General features: G+C 36.0%; 1 protein-coding gene across 2 annotated transcripts in view; it reads right to left on the bottom strand.

The window, feature by feature from the left end:
* LOC114280791 (protein transport protein SEC24 C) overlaps positions 1 to 19,564 on the bottom strand; it is a 40,130-nt gene extending 20,566 nt beyond the window's left edge. The window contains exons 1-9 of one of the 2 annotated variants that reach the window (XM_028223174.2): positions 19,377 to 19,541; positions 19,073 to 19,185; positions 18,030 to 18,894; positions 17,920 to 17,963; positions 15,153 to 15,383; positions 14,840 to 14,914; positions 14,526 to 14,624; positions 1,828 to 1,939; positions 987 to 1,114 (exon numbers count right to left, since the gene is read on the bottom strand). In XM_028223174.2, coding sequence (XP_028078975.2) covers positions 987 to 1,114; positions 1,828 to 1,939; positions 14,526 to 14,624; positions 14,840 to 14,914; positions 15,153 to 15,383; positions 17,920 to 17,963; positions 18,030 to 18,795 — 1,455 coding nt within the window. In that variant the 5' untranslated portion in view covers positions 18,796 to 18,894; positions 19,073 to 19,185; positions 19,377 to 19,541. Of the gene's footprint in view, positions 1 to 986; positions 1,115 to 1,827; positions 1,940 to 14,525; positions 14,625 to 14,839; positions 14,915 to 15,152; positions 15,384 to 17,919; positions 18,895 to 19,072; positions 19,186 to 19,376 lie in introns of both variants that reach the window. The other variant, XM_028223173.2, reaches the window with a different exon arrangement.
* Positions 19,565 to 20,454: the final 890 nt, after the last annotated feature.

Raw genomic sequence — 20,454 nt, 5'->3', positions numbered from 1 at the left:
GCTTCCCAAAATAGCACTATTTAATCTCAACCTTTGCATAGGTTAGTTGATGGCAGCCAGTCGGTTCAAGTTTAAATATTATTTTTCCTATTCTTTGTTCCAATTAATTATGTTTCTTTTTTATTGGGATAAGTAAACAAAAGTGGGGGTTCAAAAATCATAATTAGCTAGCACATTTTGAAACTTGCCAATTGAATCCAAATGTCAAAAGGAAAGTGAAATGTTAAACAACAGCCAACAACAAAAGAGCCAATAAAAGAACGAAGAGATTCAGACCCCAAAGGTCGAAGATATTCATAGAATCCAAATTGGGTGCTATAAGTCAACTTTCTGAAGATGTGTACTTCAATAATTTTCACAGTTCCAGACCAGGTTCAGGCATGCCTAGGTGTGTTGAAACTATATCCAAGTTAGGGGCTCATTCAGCAAAGACATGGCTCCAATGATTACGATGAGCCAAATTTGTAGCTGATTTCAACCATAAGAAGCACAGGCACAAACACCTTACATGACACGGAAATTTTCAGAAAAAATGTATAACACAACACGTGAGGACACAAGCAAAGTATGTATATCTATTATGTCCTATAAAAGGATAAGAAATAATTATACGTCACATAATTCTTAATTATTTGGAATTTTTTGACCTGTATGAAGTATTTCCTCTGTTTTTTCCTTCTGCAGCAATTAGGAAGAAAATATAAAACGTCACACCATATTTTGACATACATAAAAACACACTTCCGAACATGAACTTCTTCAGGTAATTCTTAATTCAAGTCCCTCAGTGGTGATATACATGCTGATTTTTAGATTAAAAATGTTTGCAAAGTCTCAAACTTTGCCTTGGACAATGGTATCTGTTCATCATACCATCAACAATAAACAGTGCTGGACACATCACATGAGAATACTAAATATTAAATAGTCAATAAAAGTGTAAATTAACCGTAGTAAATAACCTGCAAACCTTGTGTGTTACTAACCATGTACTCCTTTGTAGCAACAAATTCAACTGTTCCTCTACATAGTTCAGGCCTTTCATCAGCATCTCTACGCCTGCCATCTGGACCTAAATTGCAGTGGTAATCGCGAGGAGTTTCATCCGTAAAGCCTGCAAAACAAATGGCATTGGTTGTAGATTCACAACTTTGACAGCTGCAGAATATTATATTCACAGAGAAACATACAGGGGAAAATAACTAGAAACCAAACCCAACTTAACCTTGTGTTCGAATAAGTGTGGTCGGCCACATGAATTGTTTTTTGCCACTCTACTCTATCAACGGCTATATGCTCAATTAAATTAAATATATTCGTCTTTTTTTACTACCACATCCCATGTTAGTTTAGGTCATTCCCTCCCCTTAACATTTCCATTCATGGTGATTATATCACTATTCCTTACTATTGCATCAATAGATCTACGTTGTACATTATCAAATTAGAATATTGTAATTTATTTGACAATACATGATGGCTCGTGCCCACAATTACAGGAATATACTACATAACATCAAGGACCTACAAAACCATACATAACTAAGATTCTTAACACCTAAGAATAACTACAGCTTCTCAATGATAGCTATCAAATTCCACAATCTAACATAATTAACAATGTAAAATAAACAAAGATAGCTTGTTATTCCCCCCACTAAAACAGAATGCTAGCAACAAGAAAGTCTTGAAAAGAATTTAAAAATAATAATTGATAAGTACAAGAATGAAAACAAAATAGCATGCAAAGACAGTAATTAAATTGTGATATAGTATAGTACCATATGGAAAGATGGGGCAAAAATATACAAGGAATCATTTACTCACCACACAGGTTACAGATAAAACGTCTTCCCTGATCAATAAACTTCATGAATGGATTAATGTATCCTTTGCAACGAGAACATCGAACAGGGCCGCTTTCTCCAAAGTCCACAATCTATAAAGTAACACATGCCATACATAAGAGACATTGCAAAGACAAAAATGATTAATTTTATTTTTCATTTAAACTTTTTTTTTCTTTTTTTTTTTTGTAATTCACATGTATTGCTTGATAAAGGACAAGGAAAACTGCAATAAGCTGACAATTACCAGAAACGGAAGAAAGCAGATAAAGAAATGGAATCCAAATTTAAATGCTGAAATTTAGATTAAATTACAAGATTTTCCAACATAGGGCCAATCTCAACAATATTTTTTTATTATTATTATTATTATTATTATTATTAAAGAAAGAATAAGAATAATAAAATGTTCAAGACAAATAAAAGAACCAAATTCCAGTTCCCAGACCTTTGTTGATCAATACTAAGAGTTGAAACAAAAAACTGACTCCATGCTATGTGTGCATTTAACACTACGCATGATCAGCCATGTCCCAAACATGTTTTATGACAATCAGGAACCTACTAGTTAGAAAATGCAAACTACAGAATACTTATCAAAAAAATAGAAAAGCATATCTACACTGTGAAAGTACGAAGAAAAATGCAGTGGAACTTTATTAAAAATGTGTTTTTCCATAAAACCTTTCCTAGACTACTTTACTAAAATATGGGGCGCCTAACCCCTAAACCCTAACCCCCAGCAGCAAAGAAAGGAAAGAGTTATGCCTGAAAGGTAAGAAATGGTTTGAGCAACCAATCCACCCACCTTGAATAAATAAATTAAAGTAAAATACATACACAAAAGAAGAAGCAAAAGGAAGGGAAGGGAAAGGCATGGGTGACCAATTGAAATGCCTGGCCACATTTTTGTTAGCCTCATGGTGAAATCCTCATTATCATAGAATAGGTGATGTGATTCAAATCTTAGAATCTCGAAAAGGAAAAAAAAAGAGAAAGAAAACATAAGTGCAAAAGAACAAGACCTGAAAATATCAACAAATGTGGACACTCCCATACGATGAAAAGCTCAGGATTACTAATCTAAATTTCCCTGAGAAGAAAAAATTATCACATACCCAACGTATGTCAACGTGGAGACCAAAGTCTGTCTTTTAGCATACCAACCGCCCCCAAATCGTCACCCAATAAAGATCTTAAGCAAAAAAAAAAAAAAATACCAAACACATCCTTGGTTATTTATTTATTTTTTTTAACATAGTTATATCCTTAGTATTATTTCTTAGCCATTCAAAATTCTTCTAAACCAAATCCACCATGAGCAAAGATGTAAGAACCTTTGGTTCATTAATAGTCACTAAAACATCTCTAAAGAAATCCGCTCCAGTCCCCACACCACCAAACAAACCAAAAACAAATTTTCTCCCCAGTTGCAAGCACAAAGAAGGCAACCATTAATGACAAAAATAATCCTTCCCATAGGAGCTCAAGTCTAGTGGTACCCACTTCGTGCAAATAGATGTATAGAACACAGGTTAGACCGTTACACAATCTACTACTCCCACATACCACAGCACCACCACCACCACCATTGAGAAATGGCTTTTAAGTTTAACCACTCCACTGGTCCCAAGTCCGGATAAAGAAGGAGGGTTGTGTGTTAGGTAGCCGAAAGCCAACATGTAAAAAAGACATTCGGATCCCTAATGAAAATGAATCCTACTTTGAATCGATTAAATGCTAAGTCATTTCTCTTAAGTGACGCGTTGCGCCTACCTCTAGGTGTTTCAAAAAGTGAGCAAGGGGGCGCTGCATCGACGCCTAGGTGTGGTGAAAAATGGGTAAAGATTTCTATATTTTTCTGGATGAACGCGGATAAAGAAACTAGTCCAAGACTATAGGTTAAGAGTAGCCACATGGAATGTACAAACTTTAACTGATAAGATTATGGAATTGATAGATGTCATGATTAGGAGAAGAGTTAGTATAGCTTGCGTATAAGAAACTAAGTGGACGGATGAGAAAACTAAGGAAATAGAGGATGTTGATTTTAAATTATATTATAGTGGCAAGGATAAACACAGGAATGGAGTAAGAATAATAGTTGCCAAGGTCTTATAGAAAACGTAATTGGGGTCATTAGGTAAGGTGATAAAATTATGTTAGTTAAACGAATTATTGGAGAGAATATAGTGAACGTTATTAGTGCATACGCCCCCCATGTAGGATTAGATGATCAGACTAAGAGAAATTTTTGGGACCAAATGGATGAGGTGTTACGGGAGATACCGTAGGAGAGAACCTAATTATAGGTAGAGATTTCAATGGCCATGTAGGAATAGATAAACTAGGTTATGAGAAGGTGCATGGCGGGTATGGTTTTGGTGATAGAAATAAGACTGGGGAGAGTATTTTAGATTTTGCATTGATTTCTGACATGGTGTTAGCCAACACTATGTATAAAAGGAGAGAAGAGCATTTGATAATCTTTAAAAGTAGGTCAATTAGGAGCCAAATAAATTACTTTATAGAAAGAAAAGTAAATCGTCTAAAATGCAACAACTGTAAGGTGATTCCTAGAGAGAGCCTAATGTCTCAACATAGGATTTTGGTATTAGATTTATGCTTTAAATGGCAATACCAGTGTTGTGAAAAGCGCGCCTAGGCGCAAGGCGAGGCGAGGCGCACTGCCTGCGACTGAACAGGTACCAGGCGAGGCGCTTTTAGTTAGGCGCGCGCCTTAGCAGCGACTTGAACCAGGCGAGAGAGGCGCAAGGCTCACGCCTAGGCGCGATTGATTGTTTAAGAGGTAGATCTAATCTAACGGCTGTAGGGGTGTGTTCGAATGGCTCATAATCACAGAAGATTAGAACTCATGTACCATATGAGCCAAATACGACTCAGATGAACCCTACTCTGTGTCGTCTCTTCCTCTTTCGCCTCGCCTTGGACGTCGACTTCGACTGGGCTGCTGGAGCTGGACTTCAACTGCGACTGCAACTGCGACTTGGACTTCGACTTCGGCTTTGCAGGTCTGTTTGACTTCGACTCTCTCTCCCCTTCTCCTTCTTCGACTTCGATTCTTCTGCTTCAACTTCAGTTCTGCTTTTTTTTTTTTTTTTTTTTGGGGCTTCGACTTCTTTAGGTGTGCGTGTATTCGACTTCGACTCTTCCTTTCTTTCCTTTTTTAGTGCTCTGTTTTGCTTCTTTTTTTTTCAATTATTTGAGTTGAGTCTCTAGAAAAAAATGTAAGAGAAGAATTTACAAAATTTACAAATAATTAATAAATACACTAAAAAAAATACACTTGAGTTGGTTTTTTTTTTTCCTTTATCTGTTAGGGAAAAAAAATTACAAATAATTAATTATTCACAAATAATTAATTATTTGTAATATGCTATTGATCTTTTTTTTCCTTTATCTGTTAAGGAAAAAAAATTACAAATAATTAATTATTCACAAATAATTAATTAATACAATGTGGTATTGGTTTTTTTTTTTTCCTTTATCTGTTAGGGAAAAAAAATTACAAATAATTAATTCATCACATGATCACACATTACATTACACTTAAACTATTTTCCATTTATTAAATTTGTTGTGTAGAAAATGACATCGGAAAGTAATAAAAAAGATCTGGCGTGGCAACATGCCCATTTGGTAAAGGAGAATAATTTAAACAAGTTCGAGTGTAATTTTTGTGGTACAGTATCAAATGGAGGCAAGGTTTTAAAAAGCAGGCGCAACCGTTACGTAACGTCGTTACATAACGGTTTTGGCGGTTACCGCCACCCGTTACGGCCGCTTTTGCAGTGTGATTAAGATTCACAGGTATGTCGGCCGTAGCGGTTGCCATAACAGTCGTAACGGTGCTATAACAGCCATAACGGCCTGTTATGCACCATTACGTAACGGTTCCAAACTGTTTCTTTCAAAAAAACACACAATAAAAAAAGCTGAAAATGGGGGAAGAGGGATAGAGAAAAGAGGGAAGATAAAGAGAGAAAATGGAGGAGCAAGAGATAGAGAGAGAGAGAAGAAGGAAGATGAAGAACTTGTTATTGATTTGTTGAAACTGTAAGACCTATGCTATTCTATTCAGCTGCTATCACTAAACTATTTTGTTTGTGTGTGTCTATCTATGGGGGTGTTTGTTTCAGTTTTTCAGAGTCAACTTATGACTTTTAGCTTTGAAAAAGTTATTTTGGACCGTTTGGTTAAACTTATTTCAAACAGCTTCTGATTCTAACAGCTTATTTTAACTCAAAAAAGCTGATTCTGAGAAGCTGCTCACCCCTTGCTTCTGATTATCAGCTTCTGCTGTGGACATGTTAATTTATAGTTATACTCTTAAATTTTTTTTATTTTTTTATTTTTTTAAAAATAGAAAAAGACTCAAATGGACTATAGATTATTATTATTATTTTTTATGAGAAATGTAGACAAACAAAAAATAAAAATTAATTGAAAAAGCTATTTCACAGCTTATTTAACAAACACTACTCAGCAACTTAAATCTATAAACCAACAGCTACACCAAACAGATTAACAACTTCTGATTAAAGTCATAATCTATAATCTGTTAAGCTATAATCTATAAGCTGTTTTAACAGTTACACCAAACAGGGTCTATATATTGTTTGAAAATAATAATAATAGTAAGTGTAGTCATTATCTATTTGGCTTGGTTAAAATATATATATATATATATATATATTTAGGCTCTTATTTATTCTCTTACTTTTGTCATTGTTTATCTTATATATAATAGTTAGTGATTGATTTTTTGTATAATATAAAGTCATTAATTATTAAAATAAAATGCAAAAAACTCAATTTATAGTGATTTAAAAATATGAAATATATTGGATCATACTTAAAAATTTACAAAAATTGATCAATATTTATTTTTAACCCAATAAATATGATCATGGAAAAAATATATGCGTATCAGTAAGTTTTTTTCAAACTGTGTGAAAAATAAAAAAATTCACAGTTCCGTTTACCGCAACCATTACACTATGGCCTTTACACCCCGCAACCGCAACCGCGTCACCGCCACCGTTATGGCGACCGCAACCGCTTTTCAGAACCTTGAATGGAGGTGTTTATCGGGTGAAACAACACCTCGCGGGAGGTTATAGGAATGTTACTGCTTGCCTGAAGTGTCCTTCTCATGTAAGAGAAAAGATTAGAGAGTTCATGTAAAAAAAAAAGGACACAAAAAGAAGAAATGAACATGTTGTCTAATTTCGATGACATGGACATGGAAGATGAAGATGTTGTTGAGATCAATTTCAATCAACGCCGTAAGTTGACAAGTAGTAGCCAAGGTTCATCCAAATCCAAATCAAAATCAAAAATGCCAAAGAGAAAAGGGCCTGTGGATGTTTACTTCACACCCAATCCTGAAGCAGTGGTGAAAAATCGAAGAGACCAAGCAAAAGGGAAACAAACCAAAATTGATGCAAATGACCCTTACAAAAAAGAAATGAGAGCTCGGACAGTGTAAAAATTTGCAAGGTGGATGTATGATGCTGGTATCCCTTTTAATGCAGTAAATTATGAGAGTTTTGGACCAATGATTGAAGCCATTGGCCAATATGGTCCTGGTATGAAGCCACCGACTTACCATGAAGTGTGTGTTACCCAACTCAAAAAAGAAGTGCAACATACTGAACATTTGATGAAGAATCATAAAGAGGATTGTGCAAAATACGGGTGTTCCATAATGGCTGATGGTTGGACTGATAAGAGAGGAAGGACATTGATTAACTTTTTAGTTAATTGTCCAAGAGGAACCATGTTTGTTGAGTCCGTTGATGCTTCTAGCTATTCAAAGGATGGGCAAAAGCTATTTGAATTACTAGACAAGTTTGTGGAGAAAGTTGAAAAAGAGAATGTAGTGCAAGTTATCACTGATAGTGCTGCAGCTAATGTGTTGGCGGGTAAGAATATTTCTTCATTCCTTACATCAAAATTGTTTACTCAAAGTTTGTTTTGTATTTAAAATTTAAAAACTTGAAAATAATAATTTTTCGTTATTGTTACATTATAGGGAGGTTTTTTGGAAGCTAAGTATGAACACTTGAATTGGACACCATGTGCTGTTCATTGTTTGGACTTGATGTTAGAAGACATTTTCACGATACCTAGACTGAAAAAGACATTTGAAAGAGGCATTGCAGTACATGGCTACATTTACAATCGACCTACGTTACTAAACATGATGAGGCGCTATACAAATTTGAAGAATTTGATCAAGCCTGCAAAAATTAAATTTGCAACCGCCTTTTTTGACTTTGTCTAGGATGCATCAACAAAAAAAAAAATTGAGAAAGATGGTCACCTCCGAAGACTGAATCTTAAGCAAATGGGCAAAGGAGCCACATGGTAAAAGAATGGCACAAACTTTGTTGATGCCTTCATTTTGGAATACTGTTGTGTTTGCCCTTAAGATCTCAAGTCCTCTTGTCAAAGTGCTTAGATTGGTTGATACTGAGAAGAAACCTCCCATGGGATACATTTATGAGGCAATGGATAGGGCAAAAGAATGCATTGCAAGTTCATTTGATCATAAAGAAGAGAAGTATAATGAAATCTTTGAAATCATCGACAAAAGATGGGATGTCCAATTGCATCGGCCTTTACATGCAGCTGCGCATTTTCTTAACCCAGAATTCTTTTACCCAAAAGCGTAGGTGTAAAAAGATCATGAAGTGATGAATGGGTTTTATGAATGCATGCAAAGGTTGGTCCCGGATGTCACTGTTCAAGATTTGATCACTAATGAGATGAGTATTTATATGAAGGCTGAGAGTCTTTTTGGCAAGTCTGTTGCGATTAGAAAAAGAAATACAAGACCACCAGGTAATATATTATAGACTCATAGAATTTATTTTTAGTAATACTTTTAGTAAAACTCAATACTTGGTAACAGTTATTTCTAACTAGTGGATTATCGCAGCTGATTGGTGGGGCATCATATGGTTCTAAAACTCTAAACTTGCAAACTTTTGCCATAAAAGTCCTTAGCCTAACATGTAGTTCATCGGGTTGTGAACGAAATTGGAGTGTATTCGAACATGTGAGTATTTAACATTCTAACTAATTTTTTGTTCAATTCAAATATTTTTTATTCTCATTATATAGAATTTAATATCTTTTTAATACTTGCAGCTTCATAGCAAGAAAAGAAATAGATTGGAACAACAACGTCTCAATGATTTAGTGTTTGTCAAATACAATAAAACATTGAGATTTAGGTATGACATGCGCAGCACTCTTGATCCCATATCTTTGCAAAATATTAATGAAAGCAATGAGTGGTTACTTGGGAGGATGGATGGAGAATTAGATGAAGATAATGAGCCTGTGTTTGATGATGATGATGGCTTGACGGGGGCCACTGTTGCTAGAGCTTCTGGAGCAGAAGAAAGTAACCATGCAAAGCAACAAGTTCACGCTCAAAGGCACAACTGAGGATATCTAAATCATCAACATTGACTCCACTTCAATTAATAGATGAAAAGGAAGCGGGCTCAGATGACACAAAGGAGGAAGATGTTGAGGGATATAAATCAACTGATGGAGAAGAAGATGTTGCCATTGATGTTGAGGATGATGATTGACTGACACCGACCTAACCTACCCTTTCTTTTGATATTGATGTTTTTAAGTGTTAAGACGTATATTAGTATTTGTTGGATATTTATGTTTTGGATATTTAGTGTTTATGTTTTTATTTTTATTTTATTGAATGTGGATTATTTTATCTTTGAAAACTGGAATGTTATGTACTATGCACTTTCATGGCTTTGAGAATTATTCTATATTTTGTCTTGAATCTTGATTACTTTTTATTTTGTAAAAAATTGTCTTAGTACTATGAATGATTAGTCTACGTTAATTTTTCTATTTTTTACGAAAACTGTGCGCCTTACTTCAATAAAGCCTGCGTCTCGCCTTGCGCCTTGCGCCTAGGCCCCGAGAGACCTTCAGCGCCTTAGTGCGCCTTTAGCCTTTAAAAACACTGGGCAATATCAAGCTAGGAAGAATAGTGGGCATCATAAGACGAGATGGTGAGACTTAAAAGGGGATAAACCAAAAATATTTAAGACTAGAATGGATAAATAATGTAATTGAGACTTAGAAGATGATGCTAACACTATGTGGAACTCAATGGTCAATTGTATGAGGAGAATCGCAAGGAAAGTCCTTGGAGAGTCAAAAAGAAAGGGATCCAATTCTAAGGAAACTTGGTGGTGGTGGAGGGAGGAGGTTCAAACAGTAGTAAAGACAAATAAAGAGTGCTTTAAAAAGTGGCAGAAGAGCTATAGATTGGCAAATAAGGAGGTTAACAAAAGAGTGTGAGAAGCTAAGTTGACAGTCTATGATGACTTATACACTAGATTAGATAGTAAGGAGGGGAGAAGAGAACATACAAACTTACTAAGATAAGAGAAAGGAAAATAAGAAATTTTAATCAGGTTAAGTGCATCAAGAGTGAGGACTCTAAAATATTGGTGAAGGATGAAAAGATTAAGGAGAAATGAAAGAACTATTTTGAAAAGTTGTTAAATGAGGAACATGGAAGAAGGTCAAAAAGGGAGGAAATAGCCAGTAATAAGGAAAACAAAGATTACAGGTTCTATCGCAGGATTAGGAACTTTGAAGTGGATATTGCACTTAAGAAGATGAAATCGAATAAGACTTTAGGACACGATGATATCCCTATTGAAGCTTGGAAATGTTTGGGTAAGAAGAGAGTTGCTTGGTTAACTAGGTTATTTAGTAAGATTTTGTTGACTAAGAAAATGCCAGAGAAGTGAAGAAAGAGTATTTTAGTGCCAATATTTAAAAACAAAGGAGATGTATAGAACTGCAACAACTATAGAGGAATCAAGCTAATGTGCCATTAAATGAAAGTGTGGGAGAGAATGATAGAACGTTGATTGCAAGATATAACAAAGATGTAAGACAATTAATTTGGATTTATGTTGGGTAGGTTAACAATGGAAGTGATTTATCTTTTGAGGAGAGTAATAGAAAAGTATAGAGAAAAGAAAAGAGACATTCATATGGTTTTTATCGATCTTGAAAAAACATATGATAAGGGTGTTAAAGAAGAAAGTGGTGACAAAAGGTTACATTGATGTGATTAGGGACATGTATGAAAGTGTGGTGACCTCTATTAGATCGCTTGCTGGAAAGACAAGTGAATTTTCAATTACTATGAGGTTATACTAAAAATCAACCTTAAGTCCTTATCTTTTTGTTTTAGTTATGGATAAGTTGACGAGAAATATTCAAAATGATGTGCCATAGTATATATTTTTTGCAAATGAGATCGTATTAGTGGATGAGACTAGAGAATGACTTAACACTAAGTTGGAGATTTGGAGAAAAGCACTAGAATCTAAAGGATTTAGGATAAACAAAACTAAGACTAAGTACATAGAGTGTAATTTTAGGAACAATAACAATGGAGGCAAAGGAGAAATGAAGATTAAGAACTAAGAACTACCTAAGAGTGAACATTTTGGTTATTTAGGATCGATGGAAGAGTGTGTCTGGGATACTGTGCGATAAACGAGTACCCACTAGACTAAAAGGAAAATTCTATAGAACAGCTATTAGATTAGCGATGTTGTATGAGATGAAATGTTAGGCAACTAAGAAATAACATATAGATAAGATGAGTGTTGCTGAGATAAGGATGCTAAGGTAGATGTATGGCAAAACTAGAAAAGATAAAGTTAGGAATGAGTATTCGTAAATGGGTAGGAGTAGTACCTAGAAGATAAGTTGACCGAGAGAATAAATTGAAATGGTTTGGGCATATACAATAGAGACCAACAGAGATAGTAGTTAAAATATGCGATATCGTGACGTTAAATGGAAGTGTTAGGGGAAGGAGCAAATCTAGATTGGCGTGGACTAGTGTAATAAATAGAGATATGGATCTCCTTAATTTGACTAACCAAATGGCCGTTTATAGAGTCAAGTTGAAAAGAATGATTTATGTGGCTGACCCCATTTTATGTGACTTAAAGCTTGACTTGGTTTGGTTTGGTTTGGTTTGGTTTGGTTTGGTTTAATTACTAGATGAAAAATGATTAATAAATTTAGGAAAACCAAAGTGGCAAACCCAAAAACAAGTAATCTACACCAAAGTGGCAAACCCAAAAACAAGTAATCTACACCGATGTCTGTGTGTACACATGTAGGTCCATAAAATCGAACGAAAGGATGGCTATGTGCTCTCTATGTGCTCTAGAGTTTATCTCAAATTCCATTGAATTCATGGGGAAGAAAACTAAATCAAAGAAGCCGACAGTAAAATCGAAATTGAAAATCTTTTATTGGGTGTGGTTCATCTCTGCTATCCAAGAAATGATGTTGACTCAGGTTTGTATGGAAAGTTTTCAAACGGAGCAGAGTGTCCTGAATTAGTGTTTGCTTTGGCTGATGGGGGTGATTCTCCGAGTAGTGCAAGATTGTGTGAAATTGGGGAGGACTTTCCAGATTGCACTATGGAACAAGCTCAGAAGATTGCACTATGGAACAAGCTCAGAAAATTGCTCAATTTGAAGAGCAAAATTGCACAAGTGAAGAAGAATATTCTTGCTTGTAATCTCTCACTGAGAAGTGCAGGCAACCAAAATCGATTGTAGTCTACGCCGAATAGGAGTATGTTATTTATGAATAGGCAGAACCTTCAGTTGACCCCGAGGGTCTGTGAGGCAGAGAATCAAAGTGTAAGCACTGCTGTAGAGGGTGCAAAGGAAGTTCCCGCAGTAGACGTTGATTCATTGTGCAGAAATCAAGCTGTTTCAGATGAAAATAGAAAATGTAAAGCTTCAGTTTGCGCGCATGTAAAAATGGCAGACAAAAGTCTGTTATTGAAGGTGAGTGAGATTCACCAGCATAGAGCACATAGTTCAGTTTTGGTACTAGTAGATGTAAACCATGCGTGGAGGGTTGTTGTCCCTTGCAAATTGCAATGAAGTTGTCAGCCACAGACTTGAATTGCAGTGGAGATTGCACAACACATGGCAGTCTGCGACACGTGGCAAGCTGAACAAGAATAAAGCGGGGGCACGTGGCATGTGGCCGGTTTGGCAGCAACAACAGAGATGAAAATTTGAATCGCACTGGAAAGACATAACTTTTTTTTCTTTTTTTTTTTGTTGGATAAATGGCACTGGAAAAACATAACCAAACTCATATACATGTTTCAGTGTACCAAATTTAAGTTTTTAAGATTTTTGTGAATCTAACAATAAATGAAGACATGTTTTGTCAGGATTTTGAATTTTATAGTAGCTTCTAAGGCATTGTTAATTATAGGCTTTGTTTGACATAACCTAAAAAAGCCAAAAAGTTAAAAAGTCACTATCCTATTTAAGTCACGTCATTTTATTTAAGTCACATCACCTTTCTACCACATCACTTCAAACCCAACCCATACCAAACCCATATTTGAAAATTTGAATGGCACTGGAAAGACATAACTTTTTTTTCTTTTTTTTTTGTTGGATAAATGGCACTGGAAAAACATAACCAAACTCATATGCATGTTTCAGTGTACCAAATTTAAGTTTTTAAGATTTTTGTGAATCTAACAATAACTGAAGACATGTTTTGTCAGGATTTTGAATTTTATAGTAGCTTCTAAGGCATTGTTAATTATAGGCTTTGTTTGACATAACCTAAAAAAGCCAAAAAGTTAAAAAGTCACTATCCTATTTAAGTCACGTCATTTTATTTAAGTCACATCGCCTTTCTACCACATCACTTCAAACCCAACCCATACCCAACCCATATTTCATAAAAAGTCAAAAAGCACACTTTCTTAGATCATCCCAAACCACCCCATAATTTCATAACTACCAACCATTGCTGATTTCAATCACAGCTATTCCGGACTAATTTTCCAAATACAGTGTAATTAAATAAGATACTATCAAGGTTCTGACAAAGAAATGTGAAGTTTTGACTTCTTCAATATGAAACTTGAATCTATTCATTATTATCCTGATCTTTGAAAGTGTAAATCTGATTCGGAAGGCAAGGTTCCTAAATATTAAATAGAAGAATATGTGAAAAAAGAATTAAAAAAAATGAAAATGAGGTCAAGCAATTATTTGCAGCTGCCTAGTAAATTTTCATGTTGTAACAGGCTGTAATGGCCCAAAAAGGCGATTATGACACTGTAACAGATCATTACAGCCAATACAGCTGCAAAATCAGCTCCAATCTCTATGTAGCAGTAGCTAGACTTAGTTATACCATTATGAACACACTATGTACTGGTATCAACTGCTTTCTAGAACCATTTCTATAATACATACAAAAATAAGTCAATGAAAAGATGAAAATTCAGAATCCTTGCATTTGATGAGCCAAACTGCTTGAAAAAAGAAAACCCTCTTAAAACAGGACAGGACTGCAATGAGCATGCAGTAGTAACTACAACATTTAAGCTCATGCTTAATCTTGCTAAAGGTTTCAAATATCACAATTCACTAGTTAACAAATGAATAAACATCTTTTGTCCAATATTAAAGAAGGAAAGAGAGAACAAGAAAAAATAAATAAACAAGAAAAATGGATCCATTTACCAATACAAAATATAAATAGAAAGATCAAACAAAAAATAAATCAAATCATTACTTGAATGGCCTCCTCAGATGGATGAGGAAGGGCCAGGGGTTGGACCATCAAAGCCAACTGCATTCCAGACGTTGTCAAAAGATCAACAGTGCATGGGATCTGTTGAAAAGACAGAAGAAACCAATTTAAGTAGCAAATATAAACTCTGGTAAAATACGCAACCAATGGTTTGGGACTGAAATAACAATTTTCAGCCTCACACCCACATACACAGATACACACACACATAAGAGGAGAAAATTAAAAAAGAAAAGAGGCTGTACATAACAAAGACAAACAATAAAGTACATTGATTTTAGATATTTGATTATGACCTGATTGATAGTACACCTCAAGTACCGTGGACTGCAATTGCCAGTGTCCTTGACAATATAATCACTTGTGGCAGGCTTCCAAAGAAATGAAACAAAATGCAAACCGTCAAACAAGTAATCATAATGCATCACATTGTTCCATGAATATGCACGAGAAACAATAGAAACAAAATTGTAAACTAAAAGGAGGGGGGAATGATGACGAAGAAAAATAATTAAATAGATAAAACGGCAAAGTTAGAACTAAAAGTAACATATCTTAAATTGAAACAGATTATTTCATTCTTTTTCAGGTTAGGAGTCAAATAAATACCGGAGGGAGGTTGGCCTGATTGCCCTGACGAGTGTCGTGCAGAATCACTGAGGAACTTGGTATGGGGCGGGGGATTTGGTTGGGATCGATCTTCGATGGGCCTGCCATAGATGCTCCCATATGACCCATAGCAGGCGATATAGTAGCCATAGATTGATTTGGAGGTTGTGGTGGCATCCCGAACATTCTGGGTGGTTGTGCAGAACCAGGAACAGATGGAGGTGGAGCCATCTAAACAAATGATTAAATTCAAATTCCAAATTCAAAGTACAAGTGCACAGGAAACTCTATAAAACCTCATTTAATATCTGCATAAACTGGTAGTCATGCATTGCAAGGAAGAAATGTTAATCAAGCCAACAGAACCAAGCAAAAATAAATACAGTTCAATAAGGGGAGACACGGATATGGACACGTAGACACAACATTTCTCTGAATACACCTTAATCTAGCAACATGAACCCAAGGATCCAGCCAACAACTCAGTCTAAGAAGCACGGAAACGGACAGGCATGACATGGACACACAATCACGACATTTTTTTTAAAATTAGAACAATGACACATTGGGGACATGTATTAAATGTCTAAATTTATATGTATATATTGTAAATCCATATAAAAAAACATTATTTAATCAAATAAAGGATAAATAAACCGCAAATATCAATAATATTATCAAGATATTGAAACAGAATCACTAAACAAAAATTCAAGAACTAAGCATTCATGGCTTCTTTCATCTAATCATCATTCAAAATTCTATAATTCCACCATTTGACACATATAATCAAATGACGGTCCATCCACAAATTTGCCAACAACACCACAAAACATCCATACACAAACCAAAAAAGATTGCTCCAGACGTGTTGGACACTCATACATGATCAAATGTCTGTGCTTCATAGTTTCGCATAATAATAAGTATCTAAGCGACAATTATTGGGGGTCATTGGAAGACGATAAAGGTCATCAAATGTCATGAACGTGAGAGATAACAGCTCTAGTTTCATCTTACTCACAATTCTTAATATTTTACTTTTTTAAGATAATGATTGTCTGGTGATATCTTATTCTTCCTATCTTCTTTTCTTAAGTATTAAGTTTTTATTTCTAATATTTTGAAAAAAATATATATGTGTTCTTAAGGTTTCTTCCATGTGTCCTTAAAGTCCCAACAGTCCGAAACTCAAAATAATTTCTGAACACTTTCCACATTCCGACGCATGTCTGGAGCACGCCTTTGTCCTAGACATGTCCAGCATTGATGCATAGGTATGGGAGAGGTGTACATGCTATCAAGATCACAATGATAGATTTAAGGCTACATGCTAAACACACACCAAACTCAAGGATCTCCCTTTGACCTACTTTCAACCAAGCTGGCATGAATGCATCAGGTTCCAAATGGAGAGTCAAAACAATATGGAAATGGAGAATGTGCTCAACTGGCTAAACATACAAAGAATGCCTCAATATTGCCCATGTGCCTAACTCCAAAGACAAAGCACTAACCATCATTAATCTCCACCTTCAAAACAAAAACAACCTTGAAACAAAGCAAACACACTAAAGAAATACTTTTTATTCGTCCCGTTGAATATGATGGTTTCATCGGAATAACACATACAAAGGGAGCCATCCACCTGCCTAACTTGAAAGCTCACCATAAAACCTCCCTACATCAACCTACCCATTATCCCACTTAATGCCTCCATAAGCATAAGAAATAAATAAATAAATTTAATCCAAGTCTTCCTAGAACACTCCCCTAAGTTTTTCTTTTTGGGGAGAATGCTAAATAGCCAATAACTAAAACCGTGAGCCTCGTCTTCCAGATACAAATCAAAATTCATATCTATCACTTGTCCCCCATAAAGCACATCCTCTCTACCAAGTACAGAAGGAAGTCCCAATTTAGGTGGTTAAATTCTCATGAATGCTTTTTATCCAATTTATAGAAAAACCACTAATCCCACTCCCCAATCAAAAATTCAAATTCCCATTAGACTCTGTCTACTTTGACAAAAGCATTCTAAACTCTTAAGACACCTTAGTTAACACTTCATTCAACTATAAAACCAACAACTGGGCCTATAATTTCTACACCCCTTAGGCCTAAAATTCCTATTACCATCAGAGGATCAAGACTACAAACAAAGTGTACAAGGGCATCTACACTCTCTTGTCTCATAAAACAAGGCCACCATTCCTCTCACCTACTTTCAAACTTCACCTCAACAATGCTTTCCAATTCCTCCCTGTCCAAGTTCTAAAATACTAGTAACAAGAATGTTAATGTTCCTTCTTCCTTTTCCAATTTACTTATTTGAAAAACAAAGATGCATGTGTTAGGATAAATAGCATCATCCATTTTTTGTCTATATTTGATGGAGGGTGTTTTTTAATTAAAACAAAATGGACAACAGAATAAACCCTATATTCTCATTTGATTATCCAGGTTCTCAAATACTATCTAAAACCTTCCTGTTTAAACTTTGAATGTGTTCAGGAACAGAGTAAACTGAAAGTCTTTTGAGATCAAAGCAAAGCAAAGCAAAGCAAACCAAATACCCTTCATTAATTCATTTACAAAAAATGAAGAGACAGCTGAAAAAATAAATTTGATTCCAACCCAAAAGTAACTGCTCAGTGCACAAAATACTTCATCGATCACCTTAACCACACTAGGATTCTCAGTACAACAATACATATCAAATGAGTAATTCGAAAAGGACAAAAATAAAAGGCATTTGAAAGCTCACCTGTCGGGCTTGCATTGACCATGCTGGTGGACCATATGGAGAACCTGAATGTGGAGATACACCTTGAGATGGTGCTGCAAATGGTGAGGGGCCTGAGGGGGGTGGCATACCTTGTGGTGTTGCTGAAAATGGTGCAGGTGGTTGCATATGACCTGGCATTGCACTGGTAGGTGGACTTCCAAGGATAGAACGCATGCTTGGAGCAGGGGGAGGTCCCCTACCTAAAAAAGTTGTAGATGCTGCAGGTCCAACCTGTGGTGGTGGTGGGCTTCCACCTGAAGGAAAGCGGGGAACACCTTGCAATGCAGCTGATCCAAACGCCGGAGGTCCATTACTAATAGAGCCGGAATAGCTTGATGGTGGTAAAACTGGTTCTGTTGTCAAAGGGGAAGATCCAAAAGGACGCGAACCTGGAGGTGGTGCCACTTGCCCCAAAGATGGGAAAGCGCCAGGAGGCGCACCAGAACTGCTCATGGCAGAAGGCAAAGATCCAGGAGGTGGAGGCCTTGACCCAAAAGGCATAGAAGGCTGAGTACCAGGAGGAGGAACAGAGGGTCTATTAGAAGCTAAATTTGAGGGCAATGTGGCTTGTGGTGGACCACCAGGAGGGACTGAAGGCCTTGAAAGGACACCGGGCGGGGGACCAGGACGGGTCATTGGAGATGCCCCCGGAAATGAGGCTGAAGGCGGAGCTGAATAGAAAGGCGGGGGTTGCTGTCCAAAAGGGGGAGGAGGCCTAGGGCCAGCAGAATTGGGCATTGATGTCGGTGGCCCAACAGGTCGATTTATTTGGAGGTTTTGAAACCCATCAGCAAGAGAACTAGGGTTGTAATTAGGTGGGGCATTGCCCGGTCTATAACCCCCGGGAGCCGACATGGATAACTAAAATCAAAATGAAATTAAAGTCCAGATCTTCAATCAGTCCCTGAATCTACTCGGCGAGATACCAACAATAACAACCCAGACAATCCAAATCTACATACCATCAAAAGAAGAAAAAAAAAATTAACAATCGCGGTCAATTTACCAAAAGTAGGGAAAGTAAAATCAGACAATTTATCAGACAACATCCAAATTTAAATCTCACAAATACCCATATAGATTTGTGTGTGATAATCATTTTCAAAGAAGAAAAAACTCAAATTGAACTCACCTGAAATCCGTGTTTGTGACAGAAAACCGCCGAAACAACAGTCAAAACCAGAATCTTCCGGCCAGATTCCGGCTGTTTTCTGATCAATTTACCCTTCTCGGGCCGAGTTCGATCTGAAATTCAAAGAAATCAACATACTGATGGTTAGATCTGTTAACCGCTCCATCAAAAATCTAGATAGAGATACACAAATATAGAAGATCAAGTGAGAGAAGCATAAAGAGAAAATAGCAATTGAAGCTCGACAAACTCTACTTTTGTATCATACAATCTCTACATATATAAACAGTGATTGAATGAATACCTGTCGGGAGGGTTTGTATCGGAAGCCAATGGTGTGAGTGTTCTGAGAGATCGAAGGTAGGTCGAGTGCGAAGCCGAACGATGGAGTTTTTTTTTTTTCTAAGATTGTAGCCAATGGTGTGAGTGTGAATGAATGTTATGTATGTTGTATTTCCCATTAATGAATGTATACAATAATGTAAATGTATAAATGTAACGATAGTTTTTTTTTTTTTCAATAAATTGACGTGTGGCATCCAATGGCAGATCAGATTATTAGTTTTTTTATTAGCGAATGGCAGATTATTAGCTACCACATCAGTTTATTAAAAAAACACTGGGGCCCAAAATTTAAAATTATTTTTTCATTTTAGGTGTTTATTTTATTTTTATTTTTATAAAGATAAAAGCCCTGTTTGGTAGAGCTGTGGGAAAGTACTTATAGTTTATGCCTAAACAGCTTATAGCTTATAACTTTCAGCTTAAGCTGATTTCCAGCTTATTCTTAAAGCATCTCCTGCCCCACTCAAAGAATAAGCTGTTTTCTGACTTCCACAAAGTTATAAGCTATAAGCTATAAGCTAAACCAAACACATCAAAATAGCTTAAATTAAGCTGAAAGCTGAAATAAGCTGAAATTAAGCTGTACCAAACAGGGCCAAACTCTCACAAAATAATCAAAACATCCATATTATATATATACCTCTTCCTCTCTCTCCCATTCAACTCCACTTCAACTAGAAAAATGCTATGATCCCTAAATAATCTATCAATCCTCTCACATGGGTATAGAACTCACACAAATTCACATATGTATGGATCTCACACCCATAAAAAAATTTGATAGAAAATTTAATAAATTATTTTGAGTCTCTAGCATAATTTTTCAACAAACCTCTCTATCTCTCACTTTTTCCTCTCATCCTTCTCTGACCTCACCATCACCAACACACATAGTATCGACCCTGATCACCGTCGACCTTTGCTACTTTCACAATTCAGACTCTAGCAAACACTTCATCGCCTTCCTCATCCCCCTCTCTCTCTCTTCCTTCACCAAAACCCTAGCCTCAACCTCCTCCATAACCACCACCGCCGCC

The sequence above is a fragment of the Camellia sinensis genome, chromosome 15 (genome assembly GCF_055761805.1).
Source record: "Camellia sinensis isolate YWXY chromosome 15, ASM5576180v1, whole genome shotgun sequence".
Taxonomy (NCBI): Eukaryota; Viridiplantae; Streptophyta; class Magnoliopsida; order Ericales; family Theaceae; genus Camellia; species Camellia sinensis.
Note: the sequence above shows the minus strand (reverse complement) of the source record. Positions and strands in the feature narration are given on the sequence as shown.